The sequence below is a fragment of the Tigriopus californicus genome, chromosome 12 (genome assembly GCF_007210705.1).
Source record: "Tigriopus californicus strain San Diego chromosome 12, Tcal_SD_v2.1, whole genome shotgun sequence".
Taxonomy (NCBI): Eukaryota; Metazoa; Arthropoda; class Copepoda; order Harpacticoida; family Harpacticidae; genus Tigriopus; species Tigriopus californicus.
The window spans coordinates 3,640,751-3,663,165 of NC_081451.1; the positions used below are offsets into that span (position 1 = coordinate 3,640,751).

At 42.0% G+C, this 22,415-nt stretch overlaps 1 protein-coding gene across 1 annotated transcript in view; it reads right to left on the reverse strand.

The window, feature by feature from the left end:
• LOC131891730 (uncharacterized) overlaps positions 1-22,088 on the reverse strand; it is a 50,612-nt gene extending 28,524 nt beyond the window's left edge. Inside the window, exon 1 of the mRNA XM_059241365.1 lies at positions 20,843-22,088. Within this exon, the coding sequence (XP_059097348.1) occupies positions 20,843-21,713 (871 nt within the window). The 5' untranslated portion in view covers positions 21,714-22,088. The remainder of the gene's footprint in view (positions 1-20,842) is intronic.
• Between the last annotated feature and the right edge of the window lie 327 nt (positions 22,089-22,415).

Genomic DNA, 22,415 nt, shown 5'->3' on the forward strand with positions numbered 1-22,415 from the left:
CAAGGTTGCGTGACCGATAAAATGTAAGATCGAGTGCAATTGTCTGGATTTGGGTAAAGGTTCTTCAGAGAAACGTCTCAGGCTCGAATTCACGGTAGGTTGAGTGACCGAAACATCGCCGAAAAAACATTGCGGCGAAACCACGGAAGGTTGTGTGACCGACAAAACCAAGGTTTGTTGCGTTGGAAATATCAAGGGTTACATTAATTGGCCCGTGTAATGTTGTAAGAGCGATTACTCTGAAGATTTTGAATAAATAAAAGCATCGATTATGTAGTGAAATGTTAAGGTTGTGTCGCCAAAAAAATATTACGTTTTTAGCAATCGTTAATGCAAATAAGAAATAACCAAGTCTATGACTTGGCACTTTCCTTTGTGCGGCAACGATTCCCCCAATTGAGTGTCATGTGGTGTAATGTTCTAATGTTTGGGTGAACGACGTCTCACCTTAGAGTGCCAATTTAGAAAAAGAGAAACTTGTTTTCCGATGATTCCCTCAAAAGCCTCAAGAGGCAATGTATGCTAAGAAGAAAGCGATCTAGCAACGGTACTTTAATCAGAAGGTTCTCGCAGACGCAATCGAACCTGCCGAGCAAACACGTCAGCAAGCTATCTTTTTGAATACATATCGCCAGTCTTCCTTGAATTCCAGACTGGAGCGCCTTTTGTTTGTAACGGGACTTGGAGAAAGAATTTCATCCCAATTTAATCGTCATTCATCCTTGGCGGAAGGAAGCATTTTGGAGTTAAATCGAACGAAAGCATAATTTCATATCTATTTATCCTTAAATAGTCCTAGTCAAGCCCCCATTGAGCCATGTATGAACACAACGCCCTTGTAATCCGAAGGGACAAAAACATGGACACTTTAAAGCAATAATGACTGAATTAAGGCCGCATCTTCAGATACGAAATCTCACCGTTCCAAATAATGTCCGTTAAAATGCTTCGTTTCCGCCTCGTGAAAGTTGTCATGAGGATAACTTGATTTAGGAACAAGGATGCTCCAATCACACCAAATATGATGGCAAACAAACACAGTTGGTCTATGACGATTGGGCAGCACTCTTCTTTATACGAGCCTCCATATCCGGATTGACCATATCCGGATTGACCCCCACCGTACCCATAACCACTCAATGCTCCTAAAGTATCGTCACTTTTTGACGTCTGATGTGGAACCACAGAGTACGTCGAATCTGTGTCATAGTCACCATAATAAGATCTCTTTGAAAAGGGCATGCTGACTCTTGAGTTTGAGATTCACAACTAAGGCACTAGTGAACAAAGATGCTTTGAGTTGTTCTACAAGGAAAGGATGCCCAACTATACTTTCACTTTCTCTTCAAGCTTGACTCTCTGCTCAGAAACCCAAATGTTGGTCGCAGTCACGAAAGTTGTTTTCTGTTTGGACATTTAGGGAACTGGAAATGATCAATCAATAGCGGAGGCTTTTGGGACAACCAATGGACTGGATGAAAACTAGACTCACGTCACTTGTTGTTTCTAGTGAACACTGTCGCTCAATTTCTCTCAAGATGAGGCCACATATCATGTGAGGGGGAAATCATTGCCCTGTGGCATAAATTAGATAATGATAAGAAAGCATCTTCCACACATGGAACGCTACAATTAAGTTACCATCGGCAACCACAACCCTCAGAATATTTAATCTAACTGTTTATCGCCCTTTGCCCTAATGACTTTGAGTAACCTATTCAATTTCTGTCATGTGAAACGCATTTGAAATACGTCAATGAACAAAATGAAGTTTCAGCTTCTACATGCTGTGAGGTTGAGTGACCGACTTGTGCAACAACCACACTTCGTTTTAAATATGAAGGTTGCGTGACCGACAGTCAAGGTACTTAATCAAGAGTAGATTGCGCTTTCTATCGAAAGGTTGAGTGACCGACTCTTTTGCCTGACCGTTCCGTTGTTAAAGATTTAAGTTGCGTGACCGACGATCTTGCAAAGTGGCCGAGTAGTTTCAAATTCAAATTCAAATGATGTATATATAGAGTGGCTGTCATTTTGTGTTAGGAAATGTTATTGCATGTTCATCTAATACACCATTACATACCCAATCACTAAATATGACTCAATCTTGGAAGATCTCTTCTGCTACACCATCTATAGTTTAGATCAGCTTCCCTAATTGCTACGTACATAAAAACATATCGTAAACTTATTCGACACATGCATGAAAGTTCAATCAGGCAAATACAGCTGAGAGATTTCTCTGCATTTCCTTTTCTAAGCATATTTCAATCGTCTCTTGATGTTCAATGATGTATTTCGTTTGAATTGATAAAATGTGTATCTATTTGTCTTTCTGTCACCTTGATTTGCCTCTTGATAAGATTTTCAGTTGTTCTCTACTCTTAGATTTTATAGAATTAACTATTGATTGCCATGACAAAACCTGTCTCGTTTGAAACGTTTTTAAATTTGCTTTGTGAAAAAATTACGCCTATCTTAATTCAGTTAATGAACATTAGCGCCCGAGGCATAGGAAATGATGAAATGAACCAAATAATGTATTGCTTTTCTCTTTAAAGTTATTGGGGGAAAAGTTACAAACATATCAGAGGATTCGAGCGTCTCAAAATGTATCTTGTGTCTGTACTAGTCCTGGGGCGAGTCCAGCAAAAGTCGGCCTCGTACGAATACTGTGATTTTTCTGACTTCTTGCAGGACTCGCCGAGCCCGGACTCGAGCATTTTATAAGAGCCATGTCAAGCAAAAAGACTCATCTTGTGACATATAAAGAAAAAAAAATCAATAATTTGATTATGAGGAGCCCGGCCAATTCCTCCAAAACTAAGTAAAAGGCTCGAGTGCACTCGGACTCGAGTCGGACCCGCCAGAATACTAATATGTACGCTGGAAGAAAAAACTACCAAGAGAGTGCGTTTTAAATAAGAGTTATTACGGTCTGTTCCACGTACTAGGTTTGCTTTCATTAGAACTAAAGGTTGCTTGTTCCATCCAAAAGATTACCTTCTTACCTTCGTCAAAGTCAATTCTAAAGAAGCTTTCATCATCGAAAAGGTGGTCTGATTCCCCAAAACTTCTTTCAGAAAAGTTGGCCGGGAATGTCCGATTGAGCACCACCGCCCCCAAGAGTATGGCCCCAAAAAGGGTGGCCACAGCCCAAGGGTCCACCACAACCGGACAACAATCGACCACTTGAGTAGACACACCCGTTTCGTATTGATGATAGTCAAAGCCTTTTTGAGTCTTGGACGGGTCAAAGTCATGATAGTTGTAGCTATAGTCGGCATAATTGACAGAGGATGATGATGACCCAACGCTAAGGTCCTGAGGTCCAAGCTTGGACTTCATGACAGCTAACCGCTCCTGTTCTTGTCCAAGTCCAAAGCACATTGTTGTTGATTGGGGTATTCTAATACAACTGAAGGTCTGAAAGGGTTGGAGTGGCCCAAGATGACTAGACTGGCCGCTTCTGACGGTGCTCATTAACGAGGGAAAGCAGCTTTAGACAACGGGTGCACATCTACCGTGCGGCATTAACCTGTTATGGCAGGGTGCCCAAATTGAACAGTTACCACTTTCCAACAAACAAGACGGACAAGTTCGGGTTCATCAGGATATCTCTCTAGCTGTGCAGATTTTATGGACCGGGTAACCCGTTGGTTTGTTTTCGCTTCATAGGTAGGCCAGAAAGCGGCAGGATTGACGAAGAAATCGACCTTTTATAACAACACATCTTGTTTATCGAGCTCAGTTCCGTTGTTTTGCCATGATCGAACACGTTTGAATGGAAATTAGAAATCTGCGTTAAAATAACAATGTTAGAGCTTCAAATCAATGATGATTGTGTTGGGGAACTAGCATAAAATAGCACACAATCAAGAAGATTCTGCATCGTTTTCTCTATTTCTTTTTTTTAGTAAAGCGGTGAGACGGGAAAACGAGTTTCATGGAACAGTTAGTTACATGAATAAAACTTTTAAAAAAATAACTTTCTAACAAAAAAACAACAACAGAGTTTTTGCACAAGTCTGAAGTTATAAAAACCATTTTGTTTTCCAAATTTGCGTTACAGTTGGTGGGCTTATCATATTTGACCACGACCATTTGAGAATGGTTTTGTCAAACTCCTCTTTACTAAATTTCCAAGCTCTATTCTTTCACCTGACTTTGGTGTCGATATTTTGAATGATAATCTCAATTACAAACGATTTTGGGCCCTGCTAAAATACTCTATAAACCAAAGTATCGTAATTAGGACGATCAATAAGGCGGCCATGGAATGGTAATCTAAAAAGCTGTTATTTTTATTGAATGAATTATCGTCTATGATTTGCTTGCTTCACTCTCAATGTGGATTTTCGTTATTTGGTCAAGGTTTCGTATCTCGAAATGAGCCCTGTACATTTGCTCTCCCAAAATGGGATTAATGTTGGGCATCAAAATTTAATACGTCAGCTTCAAGATTTTGAACTGAGTGAAAGGACGTTTCACTGAGATCCAATTAAGTCGATGCGAATAACGATTGAATTTCCTGGTTTAGTCCTCGTACATTTGTTAATGTAGTTAATTAAATTGATTCTCACCATGGATCAGATTGAGATTGGCCTCAGAATTATGAGCTCCCAAACTTTTACTGGTGTTTTTTTTCAGTCTCATCTGTCGCATAGGGCATCAAGGGACCATATTGTTATCAATCTGAGATTGAAAACCAATCCACATTAACATTTTGAGGGAGCGTCAATAAGAACACCTAACGAGCTCCAATTCAAATTTCCCGCCAATAGATGAAGACGAAATATGGCAAACTTTAGGGTTGCACATTATCAAAATAAAACATTTTCAATACGAAACATTTTACTTCTACTTTTTCCCATCCTGAAATTTCAAGATATTTGCGATCGGAAAAATCGTAATAATGCACACTCCCTCTTATCTTTGGATATTTCTCTACCCTGCCCGTTTCTGACTGACTTCGGAAGAGGTTAAAAAACGGGAAAATAAAGGGATGAATACCCTCATACCTCTGCCGAATCTGAAGAATCCTCCTGGAGCCGCAGCCCCACCCCCGCCCATTGCCAGCGCTGGGGTGATGGTTGTGTTCAGAAAAAAGGCCGCACCCACCACCGACCCAATGAGGGCGACCAAGGACAAAGGGTCCACCACTAACGGACAACACATATTGGAATGATGCGAATAGCTCGTGTCATAATCAAGATCACTACTCTGCCCCAATCGGGAATTATCCACGTAGTTATAGTTCACATTATAGTCTGGATAATCGAAATAGGGCACTGGGGTGGTCGTGGTGGTCGTGGGGTAAGACCGGAGTCTGTACGACGAGTATCTGGGTCTTTGTCGGGCAAACTTCTCCGTTTTGGGCCAGAGGTAGAAATCCATTGCTGATACTCTGGGTATTCAGATTCAACTGGTGCGATATGAGGCATTGGATCCAAGATTTGCCCACTCACGGCCGATTGGCCCAAAAATCAAATCTACCATATGTCACCTTCATTCAGTTGGACGGGATGAACGACAATGCATGGACACTTTCGCCCATTTCAATCCTCGTCACAAAAAAAGAACCTTCAAGCTCTTCGGGTTTAGTTCGTGGGGGTACTTGCTAAACTTTCCCGCTCTAACGGGAGATCTGAATACAATGGTATTGTACAGTAAATGTGTGAGTGAAAGTCGAACCTAAGACTGTGATGTCTCTTTTCCGTCGTTTTCTAATCATGATATTCATGGTGATAAGTTGATTGGAGAAGAATGTGGCGGCCAAAATCCCGCCTACAAGAGCGATGTAAGTTAACGGATCCACGACTAGAGGGCAGCACTCCAAATGGCCGTGGTGACCTTGTCCGTAACTGGACCCTCCACCACTCCCATAGTTGGAAAAGTCCTGACCAATTTGGCTAAAATGCGACATGTTCGCTCAGAATGGGCTTCAATGCAACTGAAAGGGACCCCTCAAAATTCTTGGGGTTCTTTGTTCGTGAGGTGGCTCCAATTTGCAGCTAATCCCTGTTCATTAGCCTTGGATTAAGATTAAATTTCCAAACCATACTACCACAATTTGGCCGCGTTGCAATAATTGCACTTCAATCGCCATAAAATGTGTTGCAAAGACAGAGAAAACAAGCACACCTTTTTGTGGCTCTTTGTGTGGCTGATGCAAGAGGAAAACCTGATCAATTTTTTTCGTGCATAGATCTCCTAACAAGATCTGGATATCGTTTTTCCATACAAAACCATTCTTTCTCACTCACCCTCCCCCAACATCATGACCAATGTTGTACGTGAGGCACTTACCTAGAAGAGAGAAATAAGTCGTTAGATCGTGTGCCTCGTCTCAGATCCCAATCCCAATGCTCTAATGGCGCCTATTAGCCCTTCAATCTCTCTCCCAAATTCGGACGCTTTGATGGGAAAAAAGCCACTCGCTAGCTAGCCCCATTACACAACAGAGCAGAAGAAGTGGCTTCTTCTAAGAAAACGTGGACATGTAACGGTGTGAGAGAATCATCTTGCTTCCCTCTTGTCGCATCAAGTACAGTTGCTAGTGTAACTGGTACACCACCACCAACAACAACAGCAACGAGCTAGTACTACACTGGAAAAAAATCCATGTTCATTCGTCTCCATTGTGCTGAGAACCATCTAGGATCTACACACGGTCTTATTTCAAGCCAGCAACACCAGATGACAACAAAGTCGAGGCATCTATCAGGAGGATCGGGAATGAATAAGATATTTGTTTCAATGACAGCTTAAGAAATACAAAGCTAAATCGGAGTGTCTCCATTTTTCGCCAAGCAGAAAGTGACCAAATCACGGTGACAATTTTTCTGTTCTCCTGTTTTCGAGGGAAACTTTTATTCCATATGTGTGTGTGTGTGTGTCTTGGCAGGAGATGTGATCATCATTGGAGAAATGTATCAATCTCTCTCTCATTCTTTTTATTTGCACCACACTTTCCACGTCTCGTAATAAGTGCACTTGGGAGTTTGTTCAAGTGGAGCGAAGTGAAATCTATCGCACATTGCAAAACATGACTTGAAAGTTGAACCAAAATGTCATTGACCACGTGATTGATATAATTATCATCATCATCTACCTGCAAAGGCCCACTGACTTCGATGCCAAGAGCGGAAGGTTCGGTAGTAAGGTACAGGTTCGTACCCGAGCTCATACAAGTACGCTACCAATTGGTTGTTCACCCAAATCGTGATCATGAACATGACAGCAATAATTGATAAGTAGGTCAATGGACTCATGACCAAACCGGTTCCCAAGGCTCGACCCAAGGCTCGAAGGTCGAAAAAAGGTGGGGATGGACCCACATTGGGATTGTCGAGCAAATCCGGAGCAAAATTCCTCCGAGGAGCTGCCAACATTCCCGGATAGCTTTGATATGAAATGCGGGGAGGATATTGTGGTGGATTGTAAGGGTAGTAAGAGCCTCTGTCTGAACGAGAGTGAAAAGTGGCCTTTGATTGCGAAGGCTGCCAATTCGAAGGATCTTCGTCATAAATGTATTCAATCACTTCCATTGGAGGCTCTACTTCCTCGTCGGTATACGAGTAAATTGTTTCAGAGACACTGGGCTCTGCAAATTTTGAACTTGACACTTTGGAAACACTGTATGACGGCTTGGGCCGAATCTGAATCGGTAGGAACAAGATGTGCCTTGGAGATGGAGACATGGTCACCATTGGTCGCTAACTAAACAACTATAGGAAGATTTGTCTTGGGCATTGTACCAGAAACAGGAGAAGTTCCCAATCAGTCAGTCAAGTCATTTTGAACAGCCCTTCCTGGATTTTGCCTTGTCACTCTGGGAATCGCAAGACCCCAACGGTTGTATCGTAACCATATCTAAAGTCCTTGGACAGCTAAGTACTGTGGATACTGGATAGGATGCGAACTTACCAGAAAAGAAAAAATCGCCAATATGGTCGAGCGGGGATCTTCGCTTCCGACGACCCTGTTGAATGGTGACCTGCCGAAACACGATATAGGCTCCAGCCGCAATGGCCGCAGCCGTGATCAGCAGGGCCAGATCCTCGTCGATCCCTTCGGGACACTCCTCCTCCTGGATGTAGCCGTAGCCACCTCCATGGCCACCATAGCCGGAGGAGAGCGCCCCGACCAGGTTCGAGCCCGCTCCGGCCGCATCAACGGTATTGTCGGGCTCAGGCCCAGCGGCCACACCGGCCCTGCCCACACGATCCAGGGCAGCAGGGCTGGCGGCAGCTTCGGAAGAGGCAGCGGAATGGTAATGTTGTTGGCTTTTAGCGGCGAAGTTACCCATGGCTAAAAATTGGGGGTGGGTCTGGTTATGTACACTGGGGCGTTTACTTTCGGGGGGGGGGGGGGTTGGCTGGGTCGTCGAGTTAGTGACAAATATACACGTTAGGTGGTGTTAGTGAACTACTATTTGCAGAGTTAGAGATCACCCGTACCGATTCGTTTGCCAAGCAAGATGGACTGAAGGCGAAGTTTTTGCAAACATATTCCTTTCCTCCCTCTTTAACACTCATGTTCCTCTTCCTCGAGGTGGTTTTTGCTGGCTTTTTTACCGCACATGAAGATGGTTGTCAGGTGGTTGAGTAGTGCTAGTCACAGCTAGACTTGAAGAGATTGGTCGGAGAAGCCAAAGCTGGCCCTCCTATACGTTTGAGATTGTTCATCTTCATAAAACCATCACAGGTCCAGGGAAAAAGCCACTCGCGGAGGAGTGAAATGTTCCGAGACGACTGTGGACTCTCTTCAAAGCCAACTTGTATCCACCAATGCTATTTCCAACCACTTTCAACATGCATGGACAAGATTGGAAACGAGCCAAAATCTTGGACCACCGCAGACAAAAGAGGGTCATTGAGGGTTGGATTGGTGCGAATGGAATGTTGGTTTTTGGTCAGCTTGCTCGGCAATTACAGAATTACAAATCGGGAGGGATGAATTCGGAAAGGAAATAATGTACAAAGGAAACAAGTCCACCGCCCATTTCAAAACAGTGTTAACTCAAAAATGAAATTTGGTTGTTGGCATTTCGAGTTTTCAGGAAAACAAAATGAGAAGGAATGGAAACAAGCGATTTCTATTCCGGATGAGTATAGTAAGTTAAACGGAATCTTAACGGTTTCACCACCAACTAAAGGGGAGGCGGGGCGCCCTCTAGAACGGGACACGCCCCCTCCTATTCCTTTAATTGGATGGCGAGGAAATAGTGGAAAAAAGAAAACTGGAAAAGGTTGTTCTCAAATCGAAAATGGGAATAAACTTTGGTTTCTTTTCTTCAAACAAAAAAAAGAACTAAAAAAAATGATGCTGTCACAGTGAAAGATCTCTCTATAAAAACCTGTAGTTGGCGCTTTAGTTGTAAATGCGAAAAAACTTAATCTCGCAAGAGCGTATGTGTGAATGAGTGAGGTCGTTTTAGCCGGGAACTAAAACAACGCAACAAGGGATGGATCAAACACTATCGAGTCCAAAAGCAACAAAGCTGGATGATGATGAGCACTAGGTCAAATGGGAAAACTGGGATCAGTAGAGCTCTACCAAGTCGGGAGGATCACTAAAAGTCCGGATGGAGACTGGTCAATGACTGAGGGAGTCACTTCCAAAGTTGGGTTCAGTGGGGGATGAGAGATAGAGCACTACTGAAGAACCTCTCTGGCCATACACCAGATATTACGGTCCTCCACAAAACGAAACGGACGGCTAGGAAAAATCGCTCTCATAAGAGCAGAAAGTACTGTTGTTCAGCATCATCAAATCGAATCGTCCAACCCTGTGAGCGAGTAGTGCTCGGGCCAAAAGGCGCCACACGTTCAACCACGCTATGCCGCTCCCAATGCTGTCTGGATTGACTCTGCAGCTCCCTCTCCCTCTCCCTCTCTCTCTCTCTCCTCATGTTCAGTTCACGAATCCAGAGGAGACGGACGATTGTCAAATAGCGGTAATATCTCTTTTTCCCTGGATCTCGCGGTGGTTATAAGATTGGAAAGAGAAAGGCAACGAGCGGCGCTTCCAGCTTTTCAACGGTGAATGGGCAAGTTGCAATGGAAGGAGGTGCGGCCACTAAAGCACTAACAAGATGAAGACAACTTTTTCAACGATTTTTTCCGAGGGTTTATTGATTACATTGCAATCTCATATGGCCTCCAGGTATGACAAGGATTCATCAGTATTCGACCAGCTTTTTATGGGGTTTTTCTTCATCAGACTAGACTTATCCATTTCAATCTATTATCAAATTGCGTGGCCTTTTAATTAGCTTTTTTTTTTCAATGCTCGTTTTGAAACAAATTTAATCGAGTTTAAATCCCACGCTTTTAATTTTATTGGTTGGTTTTAAATTGATCGAGAAAATATAATTTTTCATATTTTTCTTTTTTGAAATGATGCCGTTAAAAATGATGCAGTTGAAAATCCCCTTGCACAAGGAATTCTTGTACTGGATAAAAAAAAATCCATTAGTTTTGTCATCTATTTAAAACAAAAAAAAACACGGTTTTTGACAGCGACAATTGATTTTCAGGCATGTGAAATAAAGGAGATACATGTATTGTAGTATGAGGTGAACAAAACTACACTACTGGTTACATGTAAGGCGACTTTATAACCAGGACTTGAGAAATGGAAAGAACGACGGTTCTCTTGGTAAATAAAGAGCTTCATAAAGTACGTGCTAACTACATCACTGGCAATCATCTCGCTTTAAAAGCCACATACCATCCTTTTGAAGGAAGCAGAAAACACACATCCTAAAGAAACCTATTCCTATTGGTCCATCATCCAACCAACAAACAGACACTTTCTTTCACGTTAAAGACCCAATTGATTGCCCGCACATCTGGGCCTCAAATAAAATGGCAAAGTTTGGTCAATGAGCTTTCAGCTTTAACAACGTACGTCAAAGGTAGTAGAAAGAAGAAGTGAAACGGAAGATGACAGGGACTCCTGCGGTCATGATTAGCCAAAAAACAAGGCTGACAAAACACTTTCACAATCCCAGAAACGATCAAGACAAGGACTATCTGTCCTCTCCAGCATTGGCACGAGGGTAAAAGACACACTAGTATATATCCAAAGAACTCTCCAAGCTTGCTAGCTTGCTCAGGTGTACTTTTAGTGGAGGACGTGTGCCCCCGTCCATCAACTATGTATGGGGGTGGACGTGACTTGCAAGCCCGATCAGTGGCAGTTAGAAGTAAGTTAAAAAGTGAAATTTTTGGCTAATTTCTGCAATGACTGGTCCAGCTCAGTATCCATAGCGACGACGCCATTGCCATCAGCATGATCATGATCATCATCATCATGAAGATAAAGAGGATCACAAGTGATTCGACGAGTTCAATGACTGTATGTTCTGGGATTGCTTGCTCGGATCAACTTCCTCACGTTCCACTTCATCATGGTTGTCTTTGTCGGGATTACCACCAATATTGGTTGCCAATCAAGAAGCAGCCAGTCAGTATCTTGGACAGTGAATGAAAAGCCCATTTTCAGCTGTTCCCACAATATTTGAAGAACGATGCAAATAGATTAGGGGAAATAGCCTCTCCAGCAGTACGGTACAACTAATCCCTTGGAACTCTTGGTTGACTTTCATTATATTGGAAATCTAGAGTAGCGGTTCTCAATCCATACCTGCTTACCTCAGACACTTATTTGATAAGAAATGCAATAAACCAGGTCCACCCCAAATTCTTGGTCAAGTCATTAAATGAACGAGACCGTTGCAGGTAAATTAAGTGTTCAGGTGCAGAAGTAAAAGAAGTGCCTTAACAGAACGTGAAAGTGGCAAAGGTCCCGTTCGGAATTCTAGGCCAAAGTGCAACCTGAGCCCTGATTTTCCTCACAATTAGCCCGCCAAATCCTGTAGAACCGAACCCGAGAAAGGCTTTACTACGAGGTATTTAGTAAAATCAAAGATTATGTGCACGTACAAATGTCCAAGCAGTTATTTTCCCATAAATAGAGAGACCCGGATTTGATCGGGAATGCATGGTACGTCTGAGATCTTCAAGGGATTGAGGGCATGTAGGAAAGATAAAACTGGATGAGATTACAATGTGCTGCAACTCAGTTTTGGTGCTAATTAAAGCTCTTAATAGAACTCCTAATAGAAGGCACGATGCACAATCAGGTGTAATAAATCGGTAATAACGCATCGAAAATGGTTTTTTTAAAAGCGTGTAGCCATGAATTGAAAAGAGGAGAACAAAGTTGCAAACAAAAAAGATGGAAAATGAAACTTTTATAATCGCTGCAGGGGTTATACTGTCTGCAAAGGGGGAGAAAGTTCTTTGGAAGACAGGATTTGAACCAAGTCACTGTTCGGCCAGAATCTTTAGAAAAAAACATAACTTGCACAACAATAAAAAGATAAATAAATAAGTAATTAATAGGTTTCCATGTTTAGTATTTCAGAGCCTTTCGAATAATCATAAGCGAACAGATTATCAGGGATAATCAATTTTGTGATTGTTTCAAAAGTTTCCTCTCCTCCATCCAGCATACATTGAAAGTCACAAAATAGAAGATAAATTCTCTATAGGAGGGCTTCTTTCCAGCGTCACATTTGTTAGTTAAGCGGCTTAACCTTACAAAAAGGAAGAGTCACACTAAATTGCGAAGTAAATTGCTTGTGACATGCCGTGAATCAAGTAAAAAGCAATTTGGCCATTATGCTGGCGGGGACACTAATCAAACATGATATTTAATGATTTTGCCACAGACAGCTCAAGCACAGTATCAATTAACAAGGAGCAATTTGCCCTGTTGGTCATCCATTTGCTGGGAGCTTGCAGACAGAAGCTAAGGAAGCGCCCTCTGACGGGATTAGAGTGAACCATGTTGTCCGCATCGTAAAAAAGAAATTAACATTATCTTTCAGGCCAGTGGATGACTTTCATTTGCTGTACATGCTTTTCCTTTGAATTCGGACTTATTAACAACTATTGCTTTTATCATTCGTAGTTTCTCATAAGGTTGCTTTTCGACAAAGCCACGAACATCTACAGACATGGACTTACAACAAAAGTAAAAACTTCGTTTCCCCAGAAAAACTGGGTCTTATCAAAAACTCAACTTTTGTTATGATTAAAACATCAGGCACAATAACGTAACTGGGTAAAATTTGGGTTGAAAATATGTCTTGGGAACTCAGGAGAGGTAATCAAAGTGATGTAGTAGTGACAACATTTAATTTGAATTTTTGACCTCGAGCCAATCAGCTACATAAGTTTGAAAAGAATAGCTTAACAATGACATGTTATAAAAGTGACCAGCCTTTGAATTGTAACGATCAACAATTCTTATTCTATAGATATATCAAAAAAAGGGGGCGCACCTCTGACCCAAACCCGTTCTCAGTCCATATTTCTAGATGTCCGTGGATCGGTCTATGTTACGTGGACGATATTCTGGGACTTATCCTCTGAAAACGATTATTTCATATCATAAAGGGAGAACAATATAAGAATATTTTTCAATGTGTAATAGGCTATAGTGAAGTTAAGAAATGATAGGTTCAAAAGCAAAGGGGGTGCTTAGAAACTCCTTGCATTAGGACTCAATCGACTGCTTGCTTAACAAAATTAGATCAGAAGATCAAGGTACCTAAATAACATGTCCAAACATCTCTCGTGCTTCCTCATCATCCGTAATTGATGCCCAAATCCGACCACACAAGCCATTAATCTCAAATGTCAGGTTCTCAAAAAAGTCAAAACTAGCTACAGATCCATGGATGCTTAAGATCATATCAATGAATTCAAAAAAGGCTAAGCTATGGTTCCCTCTAGAATACAAAGGTGTTGATTGAGGAAGATTTTTTTTGGACTTGCTCAACTATTGAGAACACAGAATCCACAACAATTAAAAACAATTTACTTTTGATCCCACGACACCTGTCGAGAAAAATCTTCTTCCCGTTTAGAATTATCTCTTAGACCGCTACATCATAATCATAATTATTCGTGTTTTTTATGCCTATACTCTTTCTTACACATAATGCTTTCGAGTGGCAGCAACAATAAACAATAATAATAAAACAATAAGGGCTAATTTTGGTATAAGGGGAATCAATCCTTGCATTACTCGCGCTGACTTGTAAACCACTTGGCTTCACTTGCTCCTTTTATTGCGCTTCTTATAGTAACATCTGATGTATCAACCAAAAAGAGTTCTTTTCTTGCAAATTTACTCGAGAAATATTATTGTCCAAGCCTGATGCCTGATTAAAAATCAGGGGCCGATGTTAAACTGCAATTGTCCAAAAGCATTTTTGCAGGTGTAGGTCAGTCTATTGCATACTTTACAAATCCCCGTACATATGGTTAACAACATTGAGACTCCTTCAATTCATGTAGTTGTTTAGTTTCTGTCGTTTTCTAGTTGAAATCGGACAACGTCAAACATATAGAAAAGCTCAAGTCTCCAAGCTTGTCTGAATATAGTTCATGCATAAGTAGAAACACCCTTGAGTCTGTTCAGGAGCCCTTTTAAAACTAGTTCATGGCATTTCTTCGTTTTCAAGAGAGTTAGTCAGATCGTGAAACTGGAAACAAGATCAATCTAGAAATCCGATAAACCATCGCTTTTCAGACACTTGTAGTGGACAAAAGGTGTGGGAAGAGTTGCCGACAAGCATTCATCTGGATTGAATGGAAATCTTGTCAAGACTGTCACCATTGATGTTCAAATTTCGCTAAGATCATTTCTGTCCAAATGAAATTTGGGAATTCCCAAATGTGCAAACACTTCATAACACGTAGAAAGTCACCCTTCATATAAAGTACACGCTCTTTCAATCTCAATCCATCGGCTAATGGATCAATCAGACGTTTGGATTGAACCGACCAGGATCAGACACGTCGAAAATTGGATAGCAAGCATATCAAAAGATAGAGGCATTTAGATTTTTGATATCCATGTGCTAAAAACAAATATTTTTACCTCGGCAACACAAAGGATCCCGTTCAACTACTGGAAGATTTAAAAAAAGCAAGCTTGTAAGCAATTCGCCACTCTTAAAAAATAAGTTAACCACTTTCCTATCCCATCGTCAAATGCAAATCGACGACACATAACCTGTAAATTTCTGTATGATCTACAACAATGATAAGTATGAACAAGCCATATATAGGCTGTTGTTTTTTATTGTTGTTAAAATCGGTCCGCCATCAAACTTTTAACTGAAGCAGGCCGCATTTGATTGCGGAAAGAATCAGAAGCCGACACGGTGACTTTCAGACTTTGTAAGACCACAGAAAATAAGTAGTGATTTGTATTGAACCGGGATGTCAGCTTTTTAGCTTCAAAGACCTCGGTTATGGCTACCATTATGAGCGAAGGAGGGTGCACAAGCAAAATCAAAACCGCTTAAATTCTTGCCTATCTAGGTCTGGCAACAGGGGCTGCTTTAAAACTCCTTCTTGATCTTTGATGTTCACTTCTGCACCCTTATTCGATTGAATTGGGAGCCCTAAGAGAAGCTCAATTGCTGATTTTCCGGTTCGAAACCCATCACTAGTAAAAAGCAATCTCATAAAAACTTAAAATCTTCGGAACTGGAAATATGCTCACTCTTTGCAACCTCGCTCAATGAAATCGAGGTTGCGATTAAATTCCCGTCTCCTTGGCGAAGAATTTGGAGGAACCACTTGCAACGAATAGAAATCGCACTTACCTAGAATAAAGGAAACAATAGATTAAGCATCTCGACTGTGGTTTGAAGAGTAACTCATTTTTTTTATCTGCCAGTGTTTGCTCCCTGAAATCCAATGAATTTACCTGACCAACCAAGATCCATGAGCCAATCCCAAATCTTAATATTTGCATCCCCTAGCTGCTCCAAAGCCTGGACGTCTCGTTTTCGTCTGCGGCTGGAAGATAGCATTTGAATGGCAAAGAAGGCCGCCATGGCTGCCAACGCAAATAGGTTCATATCCATGCCTTGCATAGAGCAACTGAGTCCACTTGCTGCAGCTTGCATGCCTGACCTTCGATTAGCCGGCAGCCCACCGCCCACCCCTCCCAAACCGCCTCCCGTGTTATAGGGGCCACCATACGATGCCTGAGCATTGTTGTACCCGCTCAAGTAGCCATCATAGTAGGAGGCGTAGGCCGGACTACGGCGATAGGCGGTGTCATAGGACGACCGACTGGTGCCGCTGTCTTTCCGGTAGACCTGGTTCACTATTGGGGAGTCATAACCGTCCTCATCAGTCTCAGTGTCAGAGTATTGATGATTAGCAAGGTTACCAAAGTCTTTGCCATAGGGGTGTCGCGCACTAAACGGGGCGAGACTAGGTCGATACACCGGAGGGTTGGGTCCGTAAGGCGACGCAGGGAATCTTGTTATGGAATGGATTCCCTGGGCACTGGGGTCTAGGTCTTCTGGCTTATCCTGAGTGGGTCGTGGGGCCATTTTATTATAACTTAACTAGGTTTTCTACAGCAGAAACAGAACCAACACCAAATGATCAATCAGCTGCCGAAAGTCTTTCTTCAAGATGGTACTGGAAGTTGATGACTGAATTAAAACTGCTGACATCACTCTGAACAGTTCATTCCCAGATAAAGGCATATCGTGATCAATAGTGAGAAATCATTGGCTATTGTTGCCAATTCAAGTGTCGCCCTCGCCCTCCTACACGTTCAAAGAACGACTAACGAGAAACCACGCGCTTGGTCGGTCAGACTTTCGTTGTTACCTTGGTCGAGAATCTCTTTGAACTCGGTCTGATAATCCGGGGCGTTCTCCTCGGCGATCGACCTCAGCCTCCGAAGCAAAGAGCTCATGTTTTGAGGCTCCTTGGGCCGGATCACGAGAGGGTCCTCAGCCCGGGACAATGTTTGGGTCGAGGACAGAGGAGTGGGAACAGTAGCAGAAAAGTAGTCGAGGATGTATCGCTCTGTTGTGGTGGCGGACGATGCCACAAACGACGATCTAATCGAACCATCCGCCATAATTTTTTGGTCCATCATGTTGTTATAGCGGGCGAATATCATATCCATGATCCCTATATTGTCCTCTTCCATGATTAAGTCGCCTGGGACAGTTTCAAATATTCACGACTTCATCTCAATTGGTCTTGCATGTACTTTTAGAAGAAAACAATTCAATCAAGAGGGCACTTTCCGAAGCTAATTGCTTTTTAAAACCACATTTTTAAGTACAAACACACAACCACAGCAGTGACATCTGTCATTGTTTGGAAAAAAGGCACTTTACCGCTTGGCTTTTCAATAGCATACCCTTGATATTTTGATTGAAATTGTACGTCCCTTTAATCCTTTTTTTACTCTTGCAGTTATAAATAATATTTTAAAAAAAATTGACACCAAGGCAAAAATATAAATTCAATTATCTTCAAAGAAACAAGACCACAAGAGATGAAGTTCTATCAACTAAGCCTTTGCCTGAGTCAACTAGTGATCCACTCCGTCTCCTTCTGGTCATCATTAAGGCTTGGAACATGGCGAACATGGCCATCCCCAAGGCCATCATTTCCAGCAGACTCACTTGAGTAGCTGGAGCTGCTGGACACATGGCAGCACCATGACCATATCCCGAGGTCAGGGCCCCATAGACCTGACGCCCGGCGCCCATTTGCTCCTCGTTCAAATACATGTCAAGTCTCTAATTTGTAATGAGAATGCTATTGAGGCCAGTCAAAACCAAACCCTCTCAAAGCCTTGCATGCAAATGGTTGAAATTAGTGCTGGGACGACTTTTTCGCGGACTCGAGTCTTTTTCTAGAGTCATCTCAAGCAAAAAGACTCGTCTTGTAAAATTCTAAGAAAGGATGAATATTTTTTCTCGCCAAGTCCAGATCTGAGCCGTGTCTAATAGACTGGGGCCCAACTAATTTCTCCAAAATAGAGTGACTTGCCCCAGCACTAGATGAAATGCTTCAAAGAGAGCCTCAAAGAAGTGTTGCGTTTACGGAAATGATGAGCCGTTTCCAAAGATTAGGTTTGCCATTTCGGCATATTTTGCCATATTATTCGGCCAAATCAACGATAACCGTTCAAGTATCTCATGAAAACAATCATGATTGAAATGCTCACTAGGTGCACCAAATGCAAGCAAACATTTGCGGTCTTCAAATTAGAGTGGCAAACTTTTGACGGTAGAGCTTTGTGGTTGAGGTTAAAACTGGGCAATGACGTCCAGCTTTCAAATATGCAACGAAATCTTCTTGAGATGACAACATACTTTGGCCTGGGGCTGCATCATTTCAAGAGCCATTCCTACTTTCACTCAAATTCTATTTCTACTTTACAGCTGACTTTGTGCCTCAACAGCAGACTTGAATAAACGGTTGGTCGTGATTAAGAGCTATCTAAGGGGATGAAACACCCTGAGGCTAATTAATCAAACAATAACGGACGAAAAAGACACGTTACGCGTTGTCCTAGTTCTTTCTATCACTTGGGAATAACCGTTCACACACGTGGGAAACACGGATCGTCACGAGATTTCACTGGATATATTCACAAAGCTACCACGAAAGATGGAACCAAATCGGACTGAACTTGCCTAAACCAATTGACTGGTCAAAATAATAACAAGATCGTTGCTGGACCGGGCCCGTGAAGTCAATCAAGTGCAAAAGATGCCTCATCATGATTCTGCTCTTTGGAAGCCTCTCCTCTAAGAATGAACTAACAATGACACATCTGATTGATTGGCTTGAAGCAAAGAATCGTGAGCAAACGGAAACCACCACCCCTATTCTCAGAGGTGGTAACTAGTAGCAATCGTCACTTGATTGAGATACCAAAAACATTCTGTTTAGAACGACAATATTCCGATTCTAAGTTAGGTGTTTGCCAATCAATGTGAAATCCTTGTGCGACACGAAATAATTAATTATAGTTCGAGGATACCTTAAAACAACTCGAAAACTTTTCGTTCTCGAACAATCGAGCCATAAAATAATCGTTAGATTCGCTGATCTATTCAGTGCCCGTGACTACTCTCTAGAACTTTAAATATCAGTAGCTATCTTGGCCCTAAGATTGATTTGAGAAGATGCCAGGAGTACATTAAAAGCAAATAAGGTGGATATTAGTGCGGGTGTTTTGTTTTTGTGACTTTTTGCCGGACTCGCCGAGTCACTCGAGTCTTTTAATGGACTCAAGTGAAACGAAAGACTCATCTTATTTGCTAAGCTAGATAAGGCTAATAAAATCATCACTTAAGGGCTGCTTTCTTTTATGGTCAAATTATATGGGCTGCCAACTCGAATTCGTTGGTAGACCAAATATTACATAAAGTTTGAAAGGTAATAAATAGACGAGTTATAACCTTTCATTTGTATAGTACTGGGGATTACATTCCCTGCAACGGTTAGAAAAGCCCGTAAAACAAAAAACAAAAAAATAAATCCTTATGGAATAAAGTCAATTTCCTGACGAAATTCAAGGAATAAAAATGAATCTCCCGACTCGAGTCAAGTCAATTTCTCCGAAATCCAGTAAAAGACTCGAGTGCACTCGGACTCGTCTTAGCACTCGTGGAATTATTCAAAAACTATTATTAGCAACTCTGTTCAAAGTTAAGCTCAAGGGTGAAAAAAAAACTTTTGAAAGATTCGCATATACTTTGGCTCTCACCAAAAACAAAACGATTACATGGGCTTTGTAGTTTTTAGAACGATATCAAAGACTGCGGTAAAACATTCAAAATTGTTCACCACCGAGTTATGAAATATTGTCAGAAGCAATGATCTACATATGAGTTATGGAATGAACCTTTAGCATTTGATCAAAAACCATGAAGCTCAGTTCGTTTGCAGATCATTTGCAAGGGTCTTGCTCTCCTTTCAGCCCTTTCTATACTTCTACCTGCTCCCCTAAAGAAATATGTGAAGGTACTTATAGATATTTCAACTTTAATATTCCTATTTACGATCCATTCAAAATCACTTTGTTGTTCAGTGTCACGTTATACATTTACTGTAGGTGCAGTTGAAACCATCAAATTGCAAGAACTTCCGAACTCAGCATACTATTCATATACAAAGCTTTACTGCTAAATTTGAATGCCAACAGATGATGTAACGCTGAATTTCCAGCTTAATTTTGTGGATGCAGGATGACAAACATTGCTAATTTTCTATGGTCTTGTAACATCATGCTTACCAGGGGCCCACAGAGAGTGCAAAAATTAAAGGGCAAATTCCCATATTTCTGTACATTTATGGACAACGCAAATAGGTATAAAACTTAAGACAACAAATTGGGACACGAAGAAGGTGTTTATTTCGTGACCTCTTTATGCAACGCTCCTATGATCGAAGAGATTTAAAAAGAAAATATTTTCGCAAACTTCGCAATTTTCTTATACCACTGGGAATGTTAGGCACAGTTTTACCATAGTTGATAAACGCATTAGAGCCTGGATGTTCCTTTTGGCCTTTAACTAGGCCCATAGGCTAAAAAACGCCCATTCTCATTTTTAAGGCTTATTTACTCGGTAGGATCCATGTTTTAATGAAAAATGAAGGAAACACTGACCAGCGGTCATGACTAGTTGCTTTCAAATATATTTCTGTGTTTCCATTTATAGCCTAAGATTTACCCCTCTTCATGAGTTCAAGTGTCCAACCTCAAAAGAGTCAGTCAGTATTTGCCTCAACATTAAGGTGTCAACATTAAAGTTTGTCAACTTCTATCAACATCGAATTTAAACACAATCATTTGCATCCAGATATCATCCTCATGGAATGTGTAGTTTTTAGTTCTCATTTGGTACATTACTTATCATTTTTTGGATATACATACAAATTTCAACACCAAAACAATGATTAGGTCTTACCTTTTCCAGCCAAAAAGTGAATATTATCCAGAAATTCTTGAACAAACGTATTAGGAGGTCGCCACTCGTCCTGTTCAGACACATCTCTCTTTCTGCGTCTTCTCGCCATAGCAGCCATCAAGGCCATGATTGCTATGCCTAAGGCCAACAACTCGATCAAGTTATCATCCTTGCAGCAATGTCCTCCGCCGTAACCGTGACCGGAAAAGCTGCCGTACATGCCTCCAAACTGTCGTCCACTGTAGCCTCCATACATGTTCTGGTTGGGTGAATACGATTGGGTCGAGTATTGTGGAGGGGGGGCCACATAAGTGCCGGGGTAGCCCGTTGAATACCCCCCTCTCGAGGAGTATGTGGATGGGTAGGTGTTATAAGACGATGAGTAGGAGTTGTAACTCGGGTAGTAAGAGTTGTATGGATACCCGGAGGATGCAAAATTCCGGGCAGAGGCCACCTCATTGGAGGACGAGGCTGCCAAGTCGTCGGATTCACTTTGATTCACCTTCAAGGGTCTATAGGTGAATCCCCCGAGTTCTGGAGATCCAGTTGGCGGAGGAGGGTGTTCTTCAGGGTCATTGGCTCCCTTCCTTGGCACAATCGGGCTCTGTGGGCTGGTTATTTTGGCGCCTGGGTGGGCCTTCATCAAGTCCTCCGCTTCAGATTGGTTCATTTTGTGCACCGTCGAGCCGTAGACTATGGTATAATCCTCGGATTGGGGTGTGCTGGATTCGGATGGGGTATCAAAGATCAAGTCTCCTGACAAACGGGTTGAGTTGTCACAGTCAAACAATTGGCCTTCACTATCACATTTGGGCTTTTGACCGAACACTCGGGCCAATTCGTCACTGATCACATTGAACACACGGGCCATCTTAAAGCCAACTTAAAGCTAGACCGCGACTAGAGGAAACAGATGTAAAAAACTATCCGGCCATTGACACGTTTCGGGTCTCAAATGAAGCTCTCAAATTTTACACTTTCCCGTACAAATCGTGGAATAAACCGAATCGGCTCCAGCACTTTTTTGTTCGTTCAGACCTCAAGAAATGGATCCCTCTCACAGTTTGGCCGAAATGGGATGGGAAGGGATGCAATGCGATGCTTGGGAAGGAGAGTATCTTATCATTTTTTTTGCGTTTGCTAACAATTTCTCGAGAGAGCGCAACGTGCCCGGGATCGCCCCGTGAAACCAGAGCCTCTCCGTTAATGTGGCGCTCTGCACTACATTCGACGGTACGGTTGTTCGGATCCGACGAATCGCACTTGATACTTCGTTGAAGTACACATCCAGCCGTAGCATTTCAACAGGAAAGTTTCATGACGTGACAACGCTAACCTATACAGGATCACAAGTACCTCAGGCACCGTCAATGTCGTCATACTTTAGCCCAGCGCTTCTAGAACAGTAGCTACAAGGAAATCGTAAATCTGGATGTACATAGAGGTCTTAGCGTGGACTTGGGATGAGCAAATCGGTTTGATCGAACCAAACCTGTCCGACGACTTCAGAAGGGTACAATGCTAAGGTGAGGTTTATTGTGACAGATTGACGGTTTTCCTCGGAACAGAGAGA